Source organism: Ptiloglossa arizonensis, chromosome 10 (assembly GCF_051014685.1).
Source record: "Ptiloglossa arizonensis isolate GNS036 chromosome 10, iyPtiAriz1_principal, whole genome shotgun sequence".
Lineage (NCBI taxonomy): Eukaryota > Metazoa > Arthropoda > Insecta > Hymenoptera > Colletidae > Ptiloglossa > Ptiloglossa arizonensis.
Genome location: NC_135057.1, coordinates 17,202,994 through 17,226,236, shown reverse-complemented (window position 1 = coordinate 17,226,236; position 23,243 = coordinate 17,202,994). Strand labels below are relative to the sequence as shown.

Genomic DNA, 23,243 nt, shown 5'->3' with positions numbered 1-23,243 from the left:
AGAAATTTCGGTGTAGTTTCGGTGCGAAATCGAACGACACCGGCGATCGAAGAATTTTAATTTTCATCTCGCGATCTCTCCAACAGGTTGATCGAAGAGCAACGTACCCAGTTGAACGACATCATCGAGCTCGAGGCGTCCACGAAATGGAAACTTCGAGAGCTCGACAAGTTGGAAAACATGAACCGTTGCCACATGTGGAAAACCGCGTCGCTTCTCACCGCGTCGCACGAATTGCAGCGCGATTATCCCGGCAAACACATCCCCGAGGAGACCTACGCCGCTCACGAGATCACAAAAACGATCGAACACGGTATATCCATCGAACGCGAGCGTCTTCTTCAACTGTTGGCCTTGGCCGAGGAGTACGAACAGACGCTTCGTGAATTCGCCCAGATCACCGAGATCGCCGAGAATTTACTGGCGAGCCCGATCTCCGTGATCAGTCTGGAACATTTGCGCGAGGAGATGCAGAAGCACAGGAAATTCTTCGTCAACTTGAACCACTGTCGAGGGATCTTGGAATCGTTGGAAGGCAATCTGGACCCTGAAACGAGAACCAAGTACTCGGATCTTCACAAGGATCTGCACAGTAGGGCTACATCGTTGTTGGATCAGGCTGCGTTCAGGGCTCAGCAAATGGCCTTGGCTGCGTCTCGATGGATCATCCTCGAACAAGGAGTGAAAGAGGAAAGAGGATGGCTCCAGGTTGCTCACCAACGAGTTCCCGATCTCCAAACAGTGACTTCGACCGATTACGACCAGTACATCTCCTTGTATCAAGTAAGTTTTATATTGCGTAATATAGTATGCGCAAATATGCACCGGTTTTCGTAGGACGTAGCTACACGGATTCGTCGTAACACGGACTCTTGATCTCTCTTTAGTCCCTGGTGACGGACGTAGCGACGCACCATGCTCGACTCGTTCAGCTCTTGAACGTGGCTCGCGGTCTTCAGGAGCTGGTAAACATCGAGGATCCCGAAGATCGTTACGGCGAAGCTCTCGACGTGATCGTAAAACTTCAAGAGAACGTGGAGTCTTCGTTGAGAAGACTGTTAGCGTTCAGGGAGAGTTGGTGCGGTCAAGAAGGGTTGATGAATCGCTTGGAGGCTTGGATGGCAAAGGTGGAAAAGGAATTGGACAATCTCCGCGATCCATCGGGGGGTCACATGCGTCAATTTTGGGTAGGTTTCCTTCAATTTTCTCCAACGAAGAGATCCCTTCTTCGATACGTACCGTCGAGTTTCATACAACGTCGAAACCTTTCGCTTGTCCAGGAACTGAAAGCACAGTACGAGGTTCACAACAACATGCGGGAAGAAGCGAACAACAGCTTCGAGCAGGCCCTCAGGATAATTCCGTTATCGGATGAAATGCTGCAAAGGCAATTCCATTCCGAGCTACAAGACCGCTGGAACTGCGTAACACTCAGGATCGGCAACATTCAGGAGGAAGTCACCCGTAACATCTCCTCCGAGGAGATCTCGTCGAACGAGAAGCTGAAGCTACTCGAGAGAGAGTTGAACGAACTACGAATGACGATCGATGGTTTCCACGGTGTTTTGAAAACTGAGGAGGAGCTGGACCTATACATCGAACGTCTGACGGTTCTGTTCGACAGGATCTCCTTGATCCAAGACGAACTGGGTCGACTCGGTCTGCTGCCAGTGGCGGAAAGCGAAAAGGTCGGCGTGTTGTTGTCCTCGGCCCGCCGCGTCGAGAACCAGATAAGCGAGGAACTGGACACCGCGCAGTTGCTCCGAGAAAAACTTCAGGCGATTCAACGTGGCTTCGGTCGCGTCCGGAAGGCTCATCAGCGGCAATCATCTATATTGGACCAGTGCGAGGGAAGCGAGCGACAGGGAAGCGATATGGTCGCAGCGGCTGTAGACCGCTGCCAAACGGTCGCCGACGAACTCGCCATTTTATGGCAAGATATCATGGGACTCAGGCAAATGCTTCACACTCTTCCCACCGTGATGAGAGTCTCGGTTTCACCGTTGAGCGTCGAACGGGACATATCCACTCTTCAGGATGCGCACACCGATTTAGAGGCCAGGTGTCATCGTTTGTTGGCCCTATTGAAGAATCGGCTTTCCTTGTGGAGAAGATTCGAGAGACAGTTGGAAATAGTGCAACAGGCGGTTCAAGAAGCCGACTACATGATGGAGCTGTTAACCGTTCAAGGATCCGTCGATTACGATAGACTGCTCAAAGCCACCGAACGCCTAGAGGTAAGTTTCGGACTCTTCGTTAAAGTCGAGCGGCATCATCGTAACGAAACAGATATCGAAAACCAAGTAGCTTCGTTTACCGGTTTATCGCGCATTAAAAATACACAAATCGAAAGGTTCGAAAGATCGATCGAACTATACGTAAATCGGTGTATGCTCGTAGAAAATTACATACCCCGTGATGCAAAGTTTGCGCGGAAGAACCAACTTGCCCGACCGATGAAACGATTCGAAGCATCCAAGATTTATGACGCGAACCGACTTCGCGATCGAACATTCCTTGAACCGTTTACAATCTTGCAATCCGGAATGCGTTAAAACTTTTACAACTTCTACGATAACTGGAACTCGAGCGTATCGAGCGACCTGCATTCTTGAGCCGGAGCTTTCGATCCTCGCGAGGAAGAAACTATCTTTTCGTTCGAAACCGAGCGACTTTCCCAAGTGGAATATTTTCGTTTGAAAATTTTTAAATCGCGTACGTCGGCAATTATTCAAATTTTCAACGGTCAAGAGGAAAGTCCGAAAATACGTTTAAAATGCATATTTGCGCGACGCTTTCGAAATTTCACTACGAAAATGTAATTTCCGGTTCATTGATAATTACCGATCGATCGACACACTCACCGGAAGACGCACTTTCCAACGCGATAACCTTCACCACGTGCAAGAGAAGCGCGACACGTTTTACACATGCGCGGTACTAGCTTCGGATCGGCGTTATCTCGAGTCGCCTATCAGTGGCACGAGTCCCGTCGTCGCGTTCACGTCGCTAGCGCGCGCATTTAAATGTCGAAAGATTTCGACTTTGTTCTTTGAATGCTTCTGCAACGCGGGCGGGCAGAGTGACGCGCGTTTCTTTTCTCGTTTCTCATGCCATCGTGGCAGTTTCGACGCGACAACGCGCCGTTGTCGTTAGTGTTGTCGTCGTCGTCGTCGTCGTCGTCGTCGTCGTCGTCGTCGTCGTCGTCGTCGTCGTCGTCGTCGTCGTCGTCGTCGTCGTCGTCGTCGTCGTAGTCGTAGTCGTCGAGCTATTCCGAAATGTTGTCGACGCTCGACGGTTCCGTGAAATGAAGAATGAGGAACGGCAGTGACGCGATTCACGCGAAAAATCGACGAGGCGGTCGACGCTACGTCAGTGCGCGGAGTACCGAGTATGTTTGCACTCGGCACGGCAAATCGGCTGGTCGGAAGTAAGCGATCCTTGAATATTCATATGTATCTTGAGAACTCCTATCGCCAACGATTCGACGGTGAATTGTTCGCGAAACACAAGGACGATCGTGTTGTCCTAACGCCTAATAAGCAGATTTCTTCCGTTTCCCTTTTCTTGAACTTTGATACGATTATTTACTTTTCCTTTTTTCTTTCTTTTTATACCGCGTCGTAACCCGCGTCTCTCATCTACCGTTCGACAAGTTCGCAGAATAATGAAATCGGGAAATAGACAACACGCGTAAAAATGTTATTCCTTCGGGGTCGAAGAATGTACACACGTACCGCGTATATACAAACGAGCAAAAACAGACGACTCGCTTTAAGAGAAATGTAGTTACAACCGTACCCGGGACAATCGTTTTTTAGCTTCGATAAAGGAAACACGGTAACGTTTACTATCGGCAGTTTTATTCTCGCGAGTGTCGAAACGATTCACAGTGTTTAAAAAGTATTAATATTTTTCGATCGGAGAGTATGATAATCGGCAACAGTTTGTTCTCGGTAAATTGTTTTTGAAAAACGACGGATGACCCGTTGATTATCGCACGCGTAATTCTTAACTTGGATTCGATTTCGTTCGAGCGAATCAGCTGGAAGTCCGTTTACAAAGCACCACAATCGCAATTTCGATAAAGATGTCACCGTTTAAAGGAACGTTGCGATCGAGCGTGTTAACCGTCGGTCACGGTGAAATATTAATCGAGAAACGAAGTCATCGGAGTGTACCGCGTATCGTGGTACGTAACGAACGTGATGGATATTAAAATGTAAAAAAGAAAAGGTACGCGGCAGACAAGCGTCGCTCGCTAATCCACTTTGGTATAATTAAACGAGATGACACAAACGACCAAACTGGCAGAACTATGACGCAGTGATACGGTATGTAAACTATGCCACGTGGAAAAGCCGCTAATCTACCTAGCCTCGAAGACGTTCGGCGTGTTTACGATTTCCTTCCTCGGCGTTCGTTTCCGATTACGCGTACGCTTGCCGAATTTAATCCTCGATAACTCGTACGCGCCTAACCGCGCATTTTTATGGCCCATTTTACGAATCATTGCGCAGTTACCGTCCGTACCGTTTGCGTTCGATATCGGAGAAGAACAGAGGACCATCGAAACGTTGAAAGTAATCGATTCGATTCAATTGCTAGCATTACGCAGCATCGGAGAACCGTGTTTTGCGTGAATTTTTCCGGATTAATGATTCGTCAACGTTTAAGTAACAGTTTCGCGAAACTTCCAAGCGTTCGCGACTACACGCACACACGAAGCGGAAATTTCAGAGCCGGCTGCAACATCCTGTCCCGTTGCTTATCGCGATTCAGCGCCCACAATTCCGATCCGAGACCCGACGAGTTCAGCGACTTCCGGCCTGTGGAAAATTCGAGCGATCGGCTTCGTTAAAATCGACAACCGCGGCGTCGCACGCGTGTCGGGCAACGTCTTAAAATAGACACCGGCGGACCTCGATTATCCGAATTAATCGCTGAGAATATATAGTAGTTCGGTTCCTTCGTTTCGAAACACGTTACTTTTTTACTAGCTCGTCCGCTGGTTCTCTCGCGCGCTGAATAAGCGAATAATTTTACTTTTCCGAGGCGTAACGTTTAAAATCGATTTTCATCGAAATTTCGGAGACCGACAACATTTGATTCGAACAAAAAATGACGTTTATTCGATCGGTCAAACATTTTAACCGTTTATTGTGAAATATTTTAATTTTTCGGAACTTTTTGTCCGGATAAAAATTTTTGTCGAAACTATTTTAGAAAACGAATCGACTATTTTCAGCTCCGTATTATTACAGATATTGAAACGATGTATGGTAGTTTGTATGGAAATTGTAGTCTATTCGTAGCCGAAGGGTAACCACGGTAAATGTAAATTGTTTAAAATCGAGCATACGCGAGTTCCTCGCCAAATATACACGCGGAACAGAAAATCAGGGAACACGGAAATAGAGTTAAAGGAGAAGTCTACGGAGATTGTGGTGCGAATTTCATCCAACGCGAAGCTCGAAGCTCGTTCACGGCGATTCGATTTCCGCTTACGGTTTCGGTGGAAAATTCTCAGGCAGGTGAACGAACTCGAGTACACGGCACAGAATTAGTTCAACCACGCTCTGACCGAATTCGAAGGCGCGAGCCTCGAAACGTGCTAGTCTCGTGACTCAAAATTATTTATAGTCCGTATTTAAGGGAAACCGGCGTGTGCATTCTTTGAGCAACGTAGCAACGCTCTCGCACGGGAAATCTGATTCGAACGATATCCTACGATCGTGCGAATATCACGGAATCTCGCGTTCTCTGGATTCCTCCTTCCTCTTTTTCGCGTGTCTCTTTCTATCTCTCTCACCGTACGTACACAAGTTTCCTAACGGGTTGCAATTCGATTCGATTCCATTTGCGATTTCACTCGCTAAAACGACAAATCGTGGAATTTCTTGAATTTTTTCCAAGTCGACCAATGTCGGCGTTAAAAGAAGAGGATTACGTATTAAAATGTGAGATCAAAGTTCCCGGTATCGGTAAAAATCCCACTTTAACTGTTTACCTTGCAAATGTTCAAGCACCGAAGAGTGGATTGTGACTAACGACATTTCGAAGACGAAGAGAATTACTTAGGAAACGTTCACCCGAAGGTCCCGTCGGGTTAATGGCTACGATGATTGCGATTAACTCGAGGATTATCGAGCAAATAGCGCATCGATCGTTCAATTATTTGTTTCGATAGAACAATGGGACAATGTCCGAGTTTTTCCATTGCTATCCATTACTCTCGTGCCTACAGTTACGCAACGACCATACCCGATTCCACGTGATCGTAAGAAATAAGCGAAATTTCCGTCTGTATCGATGTAGAATATCATTGGACGTACATCCCGGATCATTTTAATCGTGGCTAACGAGCACGAAACGCGTGCGGTTTCCCTCGTTGGATTATGTATTTTGTACAGTGGGTTTTGCGCGATAAAGTCACGAGCTCGAGCAGAATCTTATCCTCGTCGTTAACCTATCGGTATATAATACTCGGACGTAGATTGTCGCGATTGTTTGAAGAAGAAAAAGAAAACCGGTAATTATAGTCGGCACAAAATCAATTAAAGTTCCATTGAACTCCGAGTCCAATGAAAGAAGCCTCTCCACGCGACTTGGTTTCTTTGATCTGTACGATGGAACGCGGGTAAATAAACTTGATTAAGTGAACCCGATTGAACCCACTTGGGTAATTGATACGTGCATTATCCCCGTTATGAACGGGGCATAAAACGTTAATAATTCTTAACTTGGTTGCGTCGATTAGAAACCGATGAAACTAACTGGAAGTTCGCCATCGAAGGTCGAGATATTTTCGGTGATGCAACGTCAGAAAGCTCTCAGGGTTTTCATAATATCCGTAAATACCCGAAATTTATGTTCGCGTAATGGAAATAGATTAAACCGATATCCTCCGTAGATAGGTAACAAATTGTTACCTACTGTAAACTTTACACCCTTGGGTTCTCCGTCAATTCCCTACCTCGACATTATTCTTCTCTCTAAGAAGAAGAAATACTCTTCGAGTAGAACGTAAAATACTATTCTCCTTCCTACTATTCGATCTTCGTCACCGGTTGGTCGATGGTCCTCCTACTTTGTAACTGAACGATCGAAGGTTTCGATCGAATTGCAGCGCTGAAATCTGCCTTTGAACGGAACAAACGAGATAAGAACACGTACATGCGTGTGCGCGCGCGAGCGCGTGCGTATGTGTGTGCGCGGGTGTGTGTATACGAACGAACGTTTTATCTCTTCAGGGTCTCAGCGGTGATTTGGGCGTGCGAGAAGTTCTCATTGGCGAATTGCGAGAGGCTGCCGAACCTCTGCGGGAGGGTTGCGCTGCAGAGGTCCGCGAGAAGGTCGAGGCGGCGGTAAATGAGGCCGTACAGGCCTGGGAGGACACCAGGGCCGAATTAGATGCCCTTTGCACCAAGTATCAGCACGCCTGCAGATTGTGGGAACGGTACAAGGACTCCAGCGCCGCGGTTAAGACCTGGGTGGACACGCAGATGGACAACGTCGCCAACCTACCACCCGAAGAGGCCGTCAAACGCATCAAGGTACGCGCTTCCGTCTCTCTCTTTTGACAATCTCTGTACCCTTTTCTTCTCTTACACTTCGCTGTGTGCAAAGATTTACGTAGAGTATAGATATCGCGAAAGTTGAAGAAATAACACTTTTCCGAGTATGAAAAATATGAAAAGTGTCGTCGAGTAAAGAAACGAATGAGTCATGACCATAAAAGTGACACCTTTTGAACGGATCGACGTCCAAGTCAGCGGATCAAGCGAATAAAGATTTTACAAAGGTACGCGTAGCCGTCGTAAAATAAGGGCTTTCGTTTAAGCTTTGCGCATTACAATTCAAGTATATTTATCTATACGAACGAGGGATCACTGTTACGAATCCCAACCGTGTTGGGCTAAAATGCTATTGTGTTTCGTCCAATTCGGTTAATTGTCCCAGCCAGGCGTGACTCATCGGTTTACGCTGCTCAGCGAATTATTCGTAACGAAACGAGTCGTTAGAAATTCACTAAGCAAACGGGATAAACAGACCGAACGTTTCACAACGTCCGACCAAACGACCAAACGTGTAAAGAGCCCCCGTAACGTAAATTTTACCACCTTTGAACATCTTCGTGTATACATACACAAATCCCCGAGAAACGCCGATTGCTTCGTATATCTTGTTTCACGACCGTATAATAATTTAAAGTCGTTATTATCGCGCGCAAAACATCGATGACCTAATAATTTTTATCAAATATTTGTATACATTGGCAAACGGGACAAGCTCTCTATCGCATTCAGATAAGCCGAAAATTGACGTACCTTCGGAAGCTTATCGGTTAATCATCGTCGACCGATATTAAAATTTCAAGCAAGATTCTCCGAACACGAATCACTTCCGTTGTACTTCTCGTTTCCGTTAATTTCTCGAACAATTACTCAACCAACCGAACGATATACTTTGGCCGTTCGTATTGTACGAACAGATTCGGCGTCGAGTCTCGTCGTCGGACGAAACGATCGAAGAACGTTAACCGTTCAACCGGACGGTCATTTACCGAAATACCGGAGTCCGAGTGTACTAGCTACAGTACCAAAATTTAATATCGAGACGCGAGTCTAACGCGATCCATCCGCAAAACTATTGCTCGATAAATCGGAGAAACGTGGTTCTCGTCCATCGAACGGTGGTGGACACTTGGAGGGTAAAAGAGCGATCGTTCCCGGCGCGCCTAGCGCAGCACAAACAGGACGTAGAACGACAGCAACGATTCACCCTACGCAAGTGCGACCGAAACGTGACTCTGCGAGGGTAGGTCGTTGAAATACGGAGCAAGAGACTCCCCCTACTCCCCTCGGCACCCCCTCCCCACCACACTCGGTCGGGGGAGCATCGATCCCCCGAAGACAGCAGTTCGGTCCAGAGCGTCGAGGCGCTTGTTTCTATTTCGTCTCGAGTGAGTCGCGCTCGGTCGCGTCGCCGTCCGTTTTATCGCCGCTCGTGTACTCGTACGTCGTAAGCGTTCGCAACGATTTCGCAAGCACGCACGTTCCGCGCGATTATGTGCGTTTTTTCGGTTTCTCTCCGAGGCCGCGAGTGGAAAATTCGAGGCATGTGCCTCGTTTCGGGACGACACGTGTCCGTTGCGTTCCGTCCTCGCGGAACGACGCCGCGCCGCGCCGCGCCGTGCCGCGTCACGACGCGCAGTGAGAAATAAGAGTGATGAACGGTGACCGAATCAACAATCATGTGCACGCCCGAAGAGATGAAGGTACGATCGGAGGATACTTGGATATCGACGGACAGAAGGCGAACGGTGGGAGCGGGGGAACGGGGCGGGGGAAGGAGACGGGGGCAGTTTTTGTGCGTGAAATCGAGGGGGGACGCGCTTGTTCTTTATATAGCGACGTTAACTTTTATCTACCCTCCTCCAGCCACGGGTGTGCTTATTGTTTCGTTTCCAGAATAATATCCAAAGTGTGTCCAAATCGGTCTTCGTTTTCCCTTTTTTAACAAAAGAACGGAACGACGATAAAATGATCCGGAATCGAGTTTCCGTGAAATATTTGCGCACAGTGAGTTCCGTTTAACGCTGGTTTATATTTACTCGTCGCGATGCTTCGTACGACTCGAAGTATCGAGAGACCCAGTTGCGCGACGTCTCGTTGTGCATAAAGATAAAAGATAACGAATGTCTGAAACATTGATAAAAGACTCGCCGCGATGTATTCTTTGTAATTTTAAGAAACGAACGTACGTATCGGCCAGTCAGTGAGAGACTTGTACGAGAGCGTACGATTTCGGCTCGAAGCTGCGTCGAATCGTTCTCACTCGTTTCACTTTTTCGTACAACGTTCTTTCTGTCTCTGTTCCATTCAGTCGTTCGCACCATTCACCTCGGCGCGCGCCACCCATTCAGATAGCGGAGTGTACGTAGATATTATACGTGCGTGCGTACGTTGTTGTTACTTGACGTATATCGTAGATGAAATATGAATTCCAAATGCTTTCGAATCACGCCATACTCCATCGTTCATCTAGACTCCATCGTGTACTTTTTTCAATGAGAAACAATACGAATTTATTCTCAACGCGAGGACTCGATTCTGCCGCAATCGGTGCGTAGCTAACGAGTTTCCAAAATCTCGCAATGTCTACGACGTTCGAAGGAACGTCCGAATCGTACTCGTTTCCAATTACTATTATCTTAAAAAAGAGCAACGTTGGCACACCGAAGCAAGTTGTTCTTGAGATAGTCGCGCTCGCGGTTATCCATTATTCGTACAGTTGAGGGGAAGCCTCTTTTAGTTTATATTTTTCTTTTTTCAAACGCTTTCGATAGCGTCGTAAAACGAGAAACAATAGTCTATCCGTGTTTTGCGCGAAGTATGAATTTATTTTCGGATAAAATCGAGGCACGTGTCTCGAGCTCGCGGCCACGCTCGATCCGAACTCGGCTTTGAAAGCTCTAAATTTTCATCAGATTTGCGAGGAGACGATGGCCGAACACAAGGAAAGGTTAGCGGAGCTTCGGGGCCTGGTAGCACAGATTGCATCGGACGTCGGGCTGGATGCAAGCGGACCGTTGCATTGCGAGGTAGAGGCCCTCGGACAGCGTCTCGAAGATATTCGCGAGACCTTGTCGTGTCTCGCGGACGCTGCGGACGCCCGCGCTCTCAACCAGGAGCTCGCGCGAGGCGATTTATGTCAGACGAAAAATTTCCTGGACTCGGTCCAACAGGCAAGTCTACCAATTCTATTAATCTTTTTCGTAAATCGCTACGCGTAGCGTTTTTTCTTTTCTTCGTGACTCGCTGAGTTTCGGATGACGTAAAACGATGGACGACGTGCGGTAAGTTGGTGTTTCAACGATGCAAAATATGCAAAGAATTTTCCGTATTCGTTGTAACTCGAAAAATATATTGTTTTTCTTCGTTTCGTTGTTTCTTTTCCGCAAAGGTTACCCTCTGGAAATTAGATCAGGGTGACGTTCGATCGGGTACCGATCCATACTTTTCGGGAAAATTGGTAAACAGTAACTTGGAATCGTAAATATTTTGGCCAGTCGCGCACGAAGATCGATGGAAAATGTGTTTACACGTGGTTGCGCTTGACGTCGCGCGGTTAGCAGAGCCGCGTCGTATTTATTTAAATCGACGGCAAACGCTATTCGGAAGGTAACTACCCATTCTCGGTCAAAGTCACTGTTCGATACTGTAAGAGAATTTGTAAAGGAAATCGGTTCGATTCGTACGGCCGAATAGATGAAATTAAAACGTCGCGTACAGCCAGTTAAACGGAATCCATAATCGAATCGACGCGATGTCTGAATTCCACGGAGCGCGTTTCTGAGAAACGAGGGTCCTAAAGCGACGCATCGCGAGCGTTGTTTGTTTCCTCTTAGATATTCCGAGGTCTGCGCGAAATGCCGTCGGATCTGTAATACCTGTGCGATTCAACATCTCCGAACGAATGTAAAAATTATTCTCAAACACTCTGAAGATCGTTGCTGTATACTTTGAGCGGTGGTTCGAGTAACGTGGAAGCAGTCGGGCGGGCAGGCAGGCAAGCAGGCAGGCAAGCAGGCAGGCAAGCAGGCGTGTTACAAAACATCGGTGATGGTTATTTTTATTATCGCGCAAGGTTAACAGAGTCGGAAGCGCCGAGCGAAGAGAACCTTGGCCGATTCGGGTACCCGTCGCAAGCTCGGATTATTCGAAATTTTTCGAAACGGATCGTATATCCGTAGCACGCGTCCATCGGTTTCCGGCGCGCGCGTACTATTGGTGCTTGGCACAGGCTCGCGATCATTACCTCGCACGCGCGTTTATATTTTAATCGCGGTAGTTCCGAAACAATTTGTTGTGTCAAGGTCGAAGGGCCTAAAACCGGGGTGGCAATTACATCGGTCACGAAATCCGCAACAGCTGAATCCGGGCGTGCACCCGGCACTCTTGGCGAAACTTTCGACGCTCCGAAGCGCCTTCGATTCGCGCTGGCCCGCGTTTCCGATACGATTTACGACTGGATCGCCAGCGGTGATTTCGTCGATGTCGATGGAAATCCCCAAGGACGCGACCACCGCGAATAGACGCGTTGTTAGTACGGGCTTATAGACTCGCGAATCACTGGAACGTGGAAGACACGATTTTCGAATTGCCGAGAAAGCGATACCGGATGCGGCGAGGATACAAATATTTCCCTCGGAATGGTAACACTCGGAACGAAAAGGGATCGAAAATGCATTTAACGTATTCCTCTTTGTTGTCGAGGGTGTTGATATTCGATCGAGTCGAGTCGTAACGAAATCCTTCGTTTTCGCTTCAGAGTCTCACCGCGGTGAGCCAGGGCGAGTCGAAGGAGCAGTTGAAACTCCTACGGAACCATCTTCTCGCGCTCACGTGCACGGAACCGCAGCTGCAATCCATCAAGGAACGCAGCCTGGAGGCATCGACGCAGGAACCGTCGGTGGTCGAAGTCTTGCAGCTATGGCAGAAGGTCTTTAGAGAGACTTTCCAGCAATATCATCGGTTATCGGCTCGTCTGGTAAAAACCCAGGACGGTGCAACGGCGTTGAAGCTGTGGCAGGAGTATCTGACGCACGTACAAGAGTTCCTCTCCAATGGCGTGCCCGGGGACTACAACGGTTTATCGGAGCACAGAAATCTCTGCGAGATTCATCGGAATCTTCTGACCGATCAGCAAAATCTCATTCTCACGGTGCGCACCGAGGAAGGGAGCAATCTCTCGACCACGGAGCAGTTCAACATCCTGACAAATTTGCACAACGAGACGCTGACCAAGATCATGGAGAGGCACGCGGCGGTTCGCGACAGGCTAGCCGCTTGGGACAGATACAAGCTCGATCAGAGCAAACTTCTATCCTGGCTAAAAGACATCGAGAGAGAACGAGGCCAACTGCGTCTTAGGTTCATTCACTTACGAAGACTGGACAAGATACTCCAAAGGATACAGACGCTGTTGGAGAAGATACCGCAGGGTGAGGCTCAATTGGAGTCGCTTCGCGAACAACAGGAGCCTCTTCTCGCCGATTGCGACGAGGCGCTCGCTGTATCCGTGCGCATGGAACACGCCGCCGATGGTCAAAGGATCGCCAATCTGAGCGCCAGCCTCGAGACCTGGAGGGACTTTGTTCGGAGGATACAGAAACTTCACGCGAGCTACGAAAACCAGACCAAGACGATCGGCACGACGTTCGACGAGATCGGTCAGGCTCTGAGCGCGGTGTTCCACGCGAAGCCTGCCAGTTTGTCGAGAACGAAGGACCAATTGGAGTCTGTCCGGCAGCTGCAGATCAGGCTCTCCGGCATGAGCTCCGAGTTGGACTCTCTCGGAGTGATCGCGGAGCAGCTCAGGGAGTGCCTCAGTCCGTCGGACATGAAGTCGTTGAACCAACAGCGTACGCTCTTTTACCAACAGCACGGCAATCTCGAGCACTCGGCGGCGATACTGGTATACAGGTTGGACGAACGTTGCGGCCTCTACGATCGTTGGAAGGACAAACTGGACCGATTGCTCGCCTGGATCGAGGATACGGAGATACGAGTCCAGAACTGCGACTCGGCGGCTCCCAACGAGCCCGAGGAAACCCTGAAAAGACTCGAATGCGAACTGCAGGCAGAGATCGCCTTGAAGCAACGAGAATTTTCCTGGTTGCAGACCACTGGTCAGGATCTGATTCAAGTTGCCGAGGAAGGAGAGAGGGAAGGGTTGCAGCGATCTTTGGACGAACTGAACGAGAAATGGGGACGTATGTTGGCCACGGGTAAGGCTAGAGCCACGAAGCTGGCCGATCTGATGAGAACGACGAGCACCTTGGAAAGGAGGATAAACGAATTGAGGACCTGGCTGGCCAGCGTCGAATCTCAGCTATCGGAGACACTCGTGATCGAGACCGTCGCTCGGAGCTGCATCGACAAGAAGCTCGAGGATCACGAACATCTTCAGAAGGCTATCGAGGCGGAGAGCGGCAATATCGGTGAGGTGTTGAACGCTTGCGAGATACTGTTGAGCGACTGCGACACATGGAAGGCTTCCTTCAACACGGACGCGATCAAAAGCGGAATGGAGGGTTTGGAGAATAGATGGACAACCACTTGCCTGAAATCGGCCGAGAGAAAAGGGAAGATCATCCTCGCGTGGAAAATACTGCAAGAATTGCAGGAAACGAGGACGGAACACGAAGGCTGGCTCGAGGAGACCGACCGAGCGCTTTCCGAGTTGGAGAACAACCTGGACGAAATTTCGAAGGACGAGTCGAAGAATGCCATCGAGAAAGCGAAAAGAATTTCCGAAGACGCGGAGAAGCGCGAATCGGTGATCAAGATTATCGAACAAAACTTTGGCCGACTCGCGAGGACGGGTTTGGAGCCAGATAATCTCAAATCGCTTATCAGCGAAGTCAGGAAGCTTATCGACAAGTGGCGAACGTTTAAGCCTCGAGTCGGTGCTGTTCTGTTGGCGCTTCAGCAGGGACAGAAGAATTATCGGGATTTCATTACGGTACACGGCGCGGCGGTGGTCGGACTGACGCAAATCGACGTTAGATTGACCAGAATTCAACATCTTGCCACGCCTGAACAGAAAGCGTCGATACGACGCAGAATGCAACAACTGAACGAAATCGAGGAAGAACTGAGGACGCAAAACATCACGCTTCGTAAGGCCGACGATTTGGCCTTAAAAGTGATGCAAGAGTGTCACACGAACGACGTAGCCACGATTCAGGAACTGGTGGACGAGTATCAACTACTTTGGAGAGATATCAAGAACAGGGTGGCTTCGTTGAGGGCGGAAATCGAGGGACAGGGAAAGCTCGAGGTCGACGAAGCCGTGCAGGTCGAGACTTTGAAGTTCGAACAAGACACGGCGGTTCAAGTGGACACGTTGCCGAGGTTGTTGAGAATGACTTCCAGCGACGCGTACTTGATGGAACTGGAGGCTGCGCTTATCGAGTGCAGCGATGCGTTGGACACGCTAGAAATAGCCGTTACCCCGGATCCTGTCGCTGGACCTGGTCTGAACGCGGCAGCTAAGAATATAGTAAGATCGCACGAATTTTCGATCGAATTATTCTTACGGTGATTCCGTTCCGCTGCTTATTTCGATACCTAATCTCGCAGAGTAAATTGATCGGAAGCTGTCAATCGTCGATCGAGTTGGTTCGTCATCTCCACGGTCTGCTAACGGAGGATGGAAAGCTGAGTAAGCAGGCCGCCAAAGGTAACGAGGTAACAGCGTTGACGAACAGATACGATAACCTGCTGGTACTGGCAAGGACTCGAGAACAACAAGTCCGAGAACTCAGGTAGAATCTTGTTCGTATATCGACATCGACATCGATATCGATATATTTTCGATACGAACAATTAATACGACCGATCCGACCGATACGACACCCGACCGACGCACGTGTACGCTTCCTCGACTAAAGATCCATTGAGCCAATTTTAAGCGAGAAATTTTCTCACACACAGGTCACCTACCGCCGACGTTTATACCTCTCCCTGCGATCAGTGAGTGGATCCCCCCTTTCGCATTAACAATAATTCATCGTTAACGTTCGCCGTTCATTTTTAACCCGCTTAGCTCGCTTGTTCGTTTCGCAGCAAAGTTGAAAAAACTCGTCTCGACCGAAACGAATTGATTTCTGCTCGGTCTGTATTATATTTTCCCATCCGTAGCGACAACGGCAGACTGACCTGTCCCCTGTGCTCGCGTCGTAATTGGGCGCAACTGGAGAACGATCTATGGCGACTGGAGAAGTGGCTGGAATTCGCGGAGGGCACGCAGAGCGAGCAACACTCGCCGCCGAACGATATCGAGCAGCTGGAAGACGTCATACAGGATCATCGTGAATTCTTACTAGACCTGGACAGTCACAAAAGCATTCTGGTTAGCCTGAACACCGTTGGCGCTCACCTCGCCGATCACACGGAAGACGCGCGACGAGCCGCGCAACTCGGAGACAGGCTGACCACCGCTAACGAAAGATGGAACAAGGTGTGCGCGTTGGCCGCACACTGGCAGGAACAGTTGCAGACCGCTTTGATGTCGAATCACCAATTCCATCGCATCATAGAGGAGTTGCTCGCCTGGCTGGAGAAAACCGAGGTCAGCATAAGGGCCAGCGAGCCGGTCGACTTGACCGAATCATCGGAAATCATGACCGCCAAGTACAACAAGTTCAGGTACGCGAATACGTCGTACATTCGATTCCATTCGTCCAAGTAACGCGAAGAAGAAGAAGAAGAAGAAGAAGTAGAAGTAGAAGTAGAAGATCGAAGGATTTTATCATTCGTTTCAGGGAACTGAGAAGCGACTTGGAGCGATGCGAGCCACGAGTTTTGTCGCTGCAAGAGTCGGCCAATCAGTTGCTGGACGAGAAAGGCGAAACCAGAGCGTGCCTGCAGGAACTGCGACTCAGGTTGCAGTCTCTTCGACGATTGACCGGAATATACGCGTTAAAGTTAGGGGCGGCCCTCGGAATGGATCCACGAGATGTTGGACTCGCTGCAACGACCACGTCTCTCGCTTCTCTTTCTCACGACGTAAGCACCAATCTCTCCTTTCGGTTGTTCCGATCGGTCGGTAACTTGCGAAACGATGTAAAATTCGACTCAAGGTGTATCCATCCATCCATCTCTCGAACGAAAATTCAATAGCTTCTAGAGAAAATTTTACAGGAAACGTCAATCCTCCGAGGTTACTTGCCGATACTCGATGGTTCTTGCTTCGTAAATGTTAACCTTCGGTGTAGACCAGTGCACCACGCCGTAGGATCACGTTAATCGATATTCGAAAGCACGGAGCACGGAGCACGGAATCCAATCAAAATTCAACCAACGACCACGATTACGGCTCATTTAATTTTATAAATAGTATTTGCAAATTTCCCTTTCCGTTCGAATTACGAGCTCGTTCCGTGCCTCGTATCATCAGTAGCATTCACACGCACAGTACCTTATTGTTTGTGTTTTCTCTTTTATTGTATTGTAGTTGCTCGACGAAGCTGCCTCTGGAACCGTTCAGCCCCACGACGCACCCGGCACAGAGTACGTTCTTTCATTTTCTGTTTTTAGTTCCGAGCCCCGTTTCCCAATGGCATTCTTTCCCTTGTTTATCCGAATGGAACATCGAACGGGAAGAACAATTGGGAAACGCCGAGCTCGAACGGACTCGACTTTTTCTTACGTAATACGTTCTCCGAATAAATAAAGTAACAACTTTCATTGTCGACGACACGAAACATACGCAATAACAATGGTACCCGTTACACGTGTTTCAGTGGTGACGTTGCCGGCCATCGAACGATATTATCACGAGGATATCGTTTCCTGGGTCGAGTATTGCGCGTCTCCTTACCAATCCAAGCGTTGATGCTGATTGTTCTTGGTGTCGCCTCGTTGGTACCATCCGCGGAAGAGGACTACAGTTGCATGCTCTCGAACAATCTCGCGAGAAGCTTCACACCGATGGTTGTCTACCCGAACGGGCCACCGCCGATCTAACGATAAAGAGACTCGGTCTCGGTCTCGGTCTCGATCTCGGTCCCGCCAACCTCGCAAACCCCGGACGATCGTTTGACCGAAACGTTAAACGGAAACACGGTATCGCGAACGATCTACGTAGCTACTTGACCAGTATGTCGCGCGGCAATGTTCCTCTTTCACAGAACAATCCGTGCAGAAGGCGAACTCGGACGAACGCAAGGACTCGACTGGCTCCAGGTTCGCGCACCAATCGACGTTTCGGGGAGTCGAACGTCCTCGATCCACGTTCTTCGTCCCGAACGACGATCGAATAGTCGCCGCGACCCTCTCCTTGACGACGATACCGATTTTTACACGTGTGATAACAAAAGAAAAAATTTCTATTTGTAATAAGCACGTTATACGGACCAACGCGATCGTCGCTGCACGGCCAGCATCCGTTCATTTGTCGTTCTGTATATTCGTGACCTACGTGCGACATTCCTCTATTACGAGTCCGCGATGTCAAGATGACGACGCTTCCGGTCCAGAGGGAGAAAAGATCCACGACGAATCTGTTTTCGATTCCGATTTTGTTAGCTCGACATTCCGTGTAACATTACTGCGTTTGTATTTATGCATATATACATATATACGTATATTACATATATACATATATACACGTGTAGATATTGTTCCGTTAACAATTATCATTTCCTCAACCCCCTACTTTTCGTTCGTTTGTTCAACGAGAGAGAGAGAGAGAGAGAGAGAGAGAGAGAGAGAGAGAGAGAGAGAGAGAGAGAGAGAGAGAGAGAGAGAGAAAGAGAGATAGAGTGAGAGTCGATAAGACAGAAGAGGATTTGTTAATGTCACATGGAATGCGCAAAAACGTTGACGATTAATTACGATTAATTACGATTAATTACGATTATTACGACGTAACGAATAGCTTGTGTTCACACAGGTACGCATGAAACGCGTTCGGTGGGAGGCGACGTTCTATTCGAACACGTTTCACATTTACGCTAGTAGCGTAAACGAAAGAAATAATTCTTGTCCGACTTTATTTTTTATACCTTACGTTTATATATCGAAAGATATTGAGCGGTTCGATGTAATTCGAGAACGAAAAACGTCCACTGACCGATACTTGTAGCGTAATCGCAACGCGAAAATAGTCATTGGTGCTAGATGGTTCGATCGATAGAGATAAAACAATAATAATATATAAGTATGTATATATACATACATACACGCATACGTGCATACGTACACACATACATACATACATACATACATACGTACACACAAACATACATACATACATACATACATACATACATACATACATACATGCATGCATGCATATGCGCGCGCGCGTGTTGGTATGTATGTGTATATGTATATACGATTATCCTCGAGATGTATCGAATATTTGTTCCACTTCTTTGTTTCATTTTGTACGGTTACTTGAAAGAAGAAACGAAGAGGCATGTATCGTATAATACGAAAATGTTACAGTTAACCGGGCAAGAACCACCCTGGACACGCACAAAAGGATCACGATGTTCGTTCATTCGGGGTACAAAACGAAACGAAACGAATATATTTAACGGCCCGCTAGTTTCGCTTCCTAAATTATCGGTATCTTGCTTGCTGCGCGATCGAGCTTTGTTATGTATTTTTATAAGGACAGAGCTTTCAGAAGGCGGTGTACATCTGTCGATCTAACGTAATTACAATAAATTCAAACATACAAAATGTTGTTTGCCTAATAATTAATAACTCTCCTCGTATTCAATTGCGAGAGATCCAGCAAAGTTCGTACCTATTGTTCCATGGTTCATCAAAATTTCAGCTACAAGGTAAAAATCGTACCATGTTTTCACGTGTGTGTGTGTATTGTACAAAAGAAAATCGTAATCCGTTTTTCAGATTCTAGTACCGAAATATTGCCGGATTCTTTTACGAATGTAAAAACAACTGCAAATACAAAGATCCTGTTTGTATAAACGGGTTAAAAGATTAAAATCCGAACCGCCGATCGTAAGATTCGAATGAATGTATCGCTCGAGTGAAAACCATTCGAATAGAAAAGAGAAACAGAATCGTTTCTCGGATCAAAGATAGAAATCTAATCGACGCATTTCACACTAATTCTCGATGACAAAACCGTGCAAAAACAAAAAATCTTTCTTACTCGAGGCCAAAGTCTGTTAACTCTTCGATTGTCACCTACCATTACCTTGAATTACAAAAATACAAGTAACTCACCGGCAAGTTCCACCAGTTCTAACTGGCAAAACAAACACACGTGTGTCTACTGTGTGGATTTAAGTGTAATTTGTTTGAACGCAGTGGCAATTAAAGACAATCCGCAGTATGCAATCGCTAAGATTGTGACAACGCGATCGCGGTACGACGTTTCGTTATGACGTTTCCCAAGGCGCCGCAATTAAGTTTTATCAGTGGCGCCTAAGGAAGGATACCTGTAAAAGCTTCCAACCGACGAGTTGGCGGAAACGGAGATACGTATATTCTCTGTTTATGTTTCGTGTTGACATCTCGCGTTCATTTCTATCCAAGTTCATTATACTCTGCGTCAAGGTATCGTTGCGCAAACACTTAGGACCTCTTGAATCCTTGTCACTTGATTTTTTTTCAAGAATCGAATTGATCGCGGCTTACCTATAGATTATTAACTTACCTATAGTTACCTATAAATACCTGACCAGATCCCTATGGTCAGGATGGATCACCACCTACGAGTATTTTTGCAAAACTTTTTCAAACCTCGTAATCTCGTGCAACGAAACACCAAAAATCGCGATTACTATCGATCGGACAATTTTTATTGTATCCTCGGTTGTACTTTTGCCACTTTTATTTGGTTTCTATCCCAAAGAGATAAATACTCGAGGGATCCTTTTTTAATCAGGCGTAAACTCGAGACACGTCGCTTAATACGCAGCTAATTATCGCACAAGTTAGACGTTTGTCGACCAAGTATAATTATATTTGCCCGTCTCGTTTCATTATTGAATATTCGGTCTCGTTGCAGGAAACTTTCTATATTGACCATGGAATCACTCCCGACGTTCATTGTTTGCAAAGATTACCTTTCGCATTCTCGCTCTGTCAGAGCTACTTCCAATAAAATGTTCGACGCTCGAGCAATAACATTAACGTCGCGATAATAAATTATCGCGTTACGGTGCCGGTCACAACAATACACCGCGCGTTTTCACAAAATTTTATTTGCTTTTCTTGACGTACATATTAGTATGACACAGACTTTGTCGAAAATAATGAACAATTTCGAAAGCTTCGAACTCGTGGAACGGAACATTTCGAACAGTCGAACACTCTTCGACTGATCTATAAAAGATCAATAAACTAACACCTCCCCCCAACGCCCGATTCTAGATGAAAATCAGCAGGGAATTCGTAAACGCTTTGAGCCGTTATTGAAAATCAACATCACGATACGAATCGTGTATACTCCTCGAAAGATTTATATCTATTTATATTTAATCTACTTTAAATTCGCATACGTGCATCGGGATCGGATCTAACAGCGTCAATCCCCAGCTGCAAAATAAACATGGAAATAACGAATCAGGTTTCTGCGCAAGCGTCTCGTTCCCACCGTTTATAACACTTGCAATTAGTATTACACAGAAACGATAGTTCGCTCAGTAGGATTTTTGTATCGACAACGCGTTCGTCTCCAATAGACCGAAAGCATTTGGTAACATGTCGTTCGAATCGAACGAAAGACGGGTAAAGAGCTTGAACGATATTGCTAAGGTCTTTGAAAGGTCTGATAGAAAAATCGATAGTGGTCGTTCAGAGATTTCGAAATTTTATTTGACAAACACTGCGAAACACTTTGAAGAATTGGATCAAAGAACGATCAAAGTATCAGCCCGCCTGATTTCGCGGATAACTGAAAATGGAAATATCAACGCAAGCAATTCCAGTAACGACGAAGACGACTATCGAACGAAAGAACGTGCAGAGATCTCGACGTCGTTGAAAGCGAACGTCACCAATCGTTTGGAAGAAAATTTCAAAGTAATTCGCTAATAATTACTGTCGTCGCGAATTTTTAAACTTTAGTTAAGGAAGTTTCCTTGTTATTAGAGGCCGCTTCGCTGAACTTTCTAGATGTATTGTGCGGAAACAGGCGGAAATCGACGAACAATTTTAAGAACGGAGTGAAAAACCAGAAACAAATCTTGTCGATAATCGATGCCTTTCTCTCGATGATTTTAATTGCTCCGCTTACGGTTGGTTTTTGGAGAGGAATATGGACCCTGATGGACCTTCACGCAGACTGGTGAGACTTTTGGTTATTCGTCGCGCGAATAAAAAACACGATAGCAAAATAAATCTGTAAATAACGACGAAACGATTTGATCTTTCTTTCGTTAAAAAACCAATTATCGCGTTAACTTTGTCGGTAATACAATTTACACGTCCCCGACGGCGGGAACATCGATACAGAAGCCACGATTCAAAGAAAAGAGTATTCAATTATTTAAATACAATGGTCTAACTTCCTTCAATCAAACGATAGAAAAGATTCGTTAATTCTATCTTCACGCTGTAAAGATTCAATCGCGGACGTGCGCGCAAATTTGTAACGAAGGACGGTTATCACGAGCAAAATGACGAGTTACGTTTCCTGAAATTACGTTTTCTTTTACGTTCGAAGGTTCCCTGGAGTGTCCATTTTTATCATCGGCGTCCTGGTGCATACGAGTTTCGCAATTTTAAAGAATTTTCTCCACAATCGTGTCGCTAGAGTATCGCGAAAGAAAAGCTGTTGGAGCAATATTCCTTCCAAGCTCGCGCAAATTTTGTACACTTACGTTTTCGGTGTTGCCTGCAACTTACAATGGCGAGGCGGCTGGATAATTTTCGACTACTTTTTCGGCGATCATATTTGGTGAGATCACTAAACGTTCAATTCCCCGACAAAGTCAATCCGAGACTAAACCTTTTAGTTCATTTGGATTTTAGAGTCCAGAACGCATACGGGCCATTTAGTCGCTAGCAAGTAGCTGGTGAGCATTTCTTAGAATACGACAAGATTAGTTCCTTAATCGCCTTTGCCGTTTTCGTTTGCTATGTTAATCCTGCGTTCGCTATTAATCACTCTAGTAACGTTAACGTAACGTAGAATACAATATCGAAGAGTACGGCCATACGAGCTCAAGTTTGCATCAAATTTTGCAACAGAACGTATAATCAAAATGGTCGATCTAGAGTATTGCGCAGTTCCGTTTTTACGAAACAAGAATTTTGCTCAGTTTTTGTTTGGATCCGAAGTACTTTCATACGTATTACGTACAAGCGTTGCTAATTGTTTTGACAAAACTATTGGAATGTTAGTTTGTTTTATCAATTTGGTTCAGGATGACGGTAGGCACGATGTTAGCAGTACTAACGAGTCTAGCGATTTTGCGTTCCGTTCGAAATCTCATAGCAGTTCCTTCGGTGGTCTTGGTGGACAAACGTGCTTACATCTTCTGGTTCCCAACACGATACAAATCGGTAAGTTTCGACGCGTACCAATTTATATTACCTGCGGTAAAAGTAGTCCATCCTTGACGGTGTATCGTAAATTCTTGCCGTTGCAAGAGCTTGAAATCCGTGCTCTTTCAAAAAACGCCTCTTTCCTTTTTTTACTTCCTTGCAGTTCTACAGTTTCGAAACAATTGGGAAAACTAG

At 46.7% G+C, this 23,243-nt stretch overlaps 2 protein-coding genes across 2 annotated transcripts in view; both read left to right on the top strand.

Moving 5' to 3' along the window:
* Msp300 (Muscle-specific protein 300 kDa) overlaps positions 1-19,269 on the top strand; it is an 87,185-nt gene extending 67,916 nt beyond the window's left edge. The window contains 11 exon segments of the mRNA XM_076322366.1: positions 87-783; positions 888-1,187; positions 1,281-2,237; positions 7,254-7,556; positions 10,493-10,750; positions 12,337-15,072; positions 15,153-15,337; positions 15,714-16,220; positions 16,337-16,580; positions 17,029-17,084; positions 17,318-19,269. Of these exon segments, the coding sequence (XP_076178481.1) occupies positions 87-783; positions 888-1,187; positions 1,281-2,237; positions 7,254-7,556; positions 10,493-10,750; positions 12,337-15,072; positions 15,153-15,337; positions 15,714-16,220; positions 16,337-16,580; positions 17,029-17,084; positions 17,318-17,540 (6,466 nt within the window). The 3' untranslated portion in view covers positions 17,541-19,269.
* An 815-nt stretch (positions 19,270-20,084) lies between these two features.
* On the top strand, positions 20,085-23,221 carry LOC143151828 (uncharacterized). The gene is made up of 4 exons (XM_076321270.1): positions 20,085-21,588; positions 21,627-21,846; positions 22,225-22,458; positions 22,928-23,221. The coding sequence occupies exons 1-4, from the start codon at positions 21,261-21,263 to the stop codon at positions 23,121-23,123; spliced, it is 978 nt and encodes a 325-aa protein (XP_076177385.1). The 5' UTR covers positions 20,085-21,260; the 3' UTR covers positions 23,124-23,221.
* Positions 23,222-23,243: the final 22 nt, after the last annotated feature.

Excerpts from the sequence above, each read along its gene's own strand:
- LOC143151828 (XM_076321270.1), top strand. The coding sequence starts at position 21,261 with ATGTCGTTCGAATCGAACGAAAGACGGGTAAAGAGCTTGAACGATATT. Across the intron at positions 21,589-21,626 it reads AGAAAATTTCAAAGTAATTC|TTAAGGAAGTTTCCTTGTTA; the intron begins GCTAATAATTAC and ends TTTAAACTTTAG. Across the intron at positions 21,847-22,224 it reads ATGGACCTTCACGCAGACTG|GTTCCCTGGAGTGTCCATTT; the intron begins GTGAGACTTTTG and ends TTACGTTCGAAG.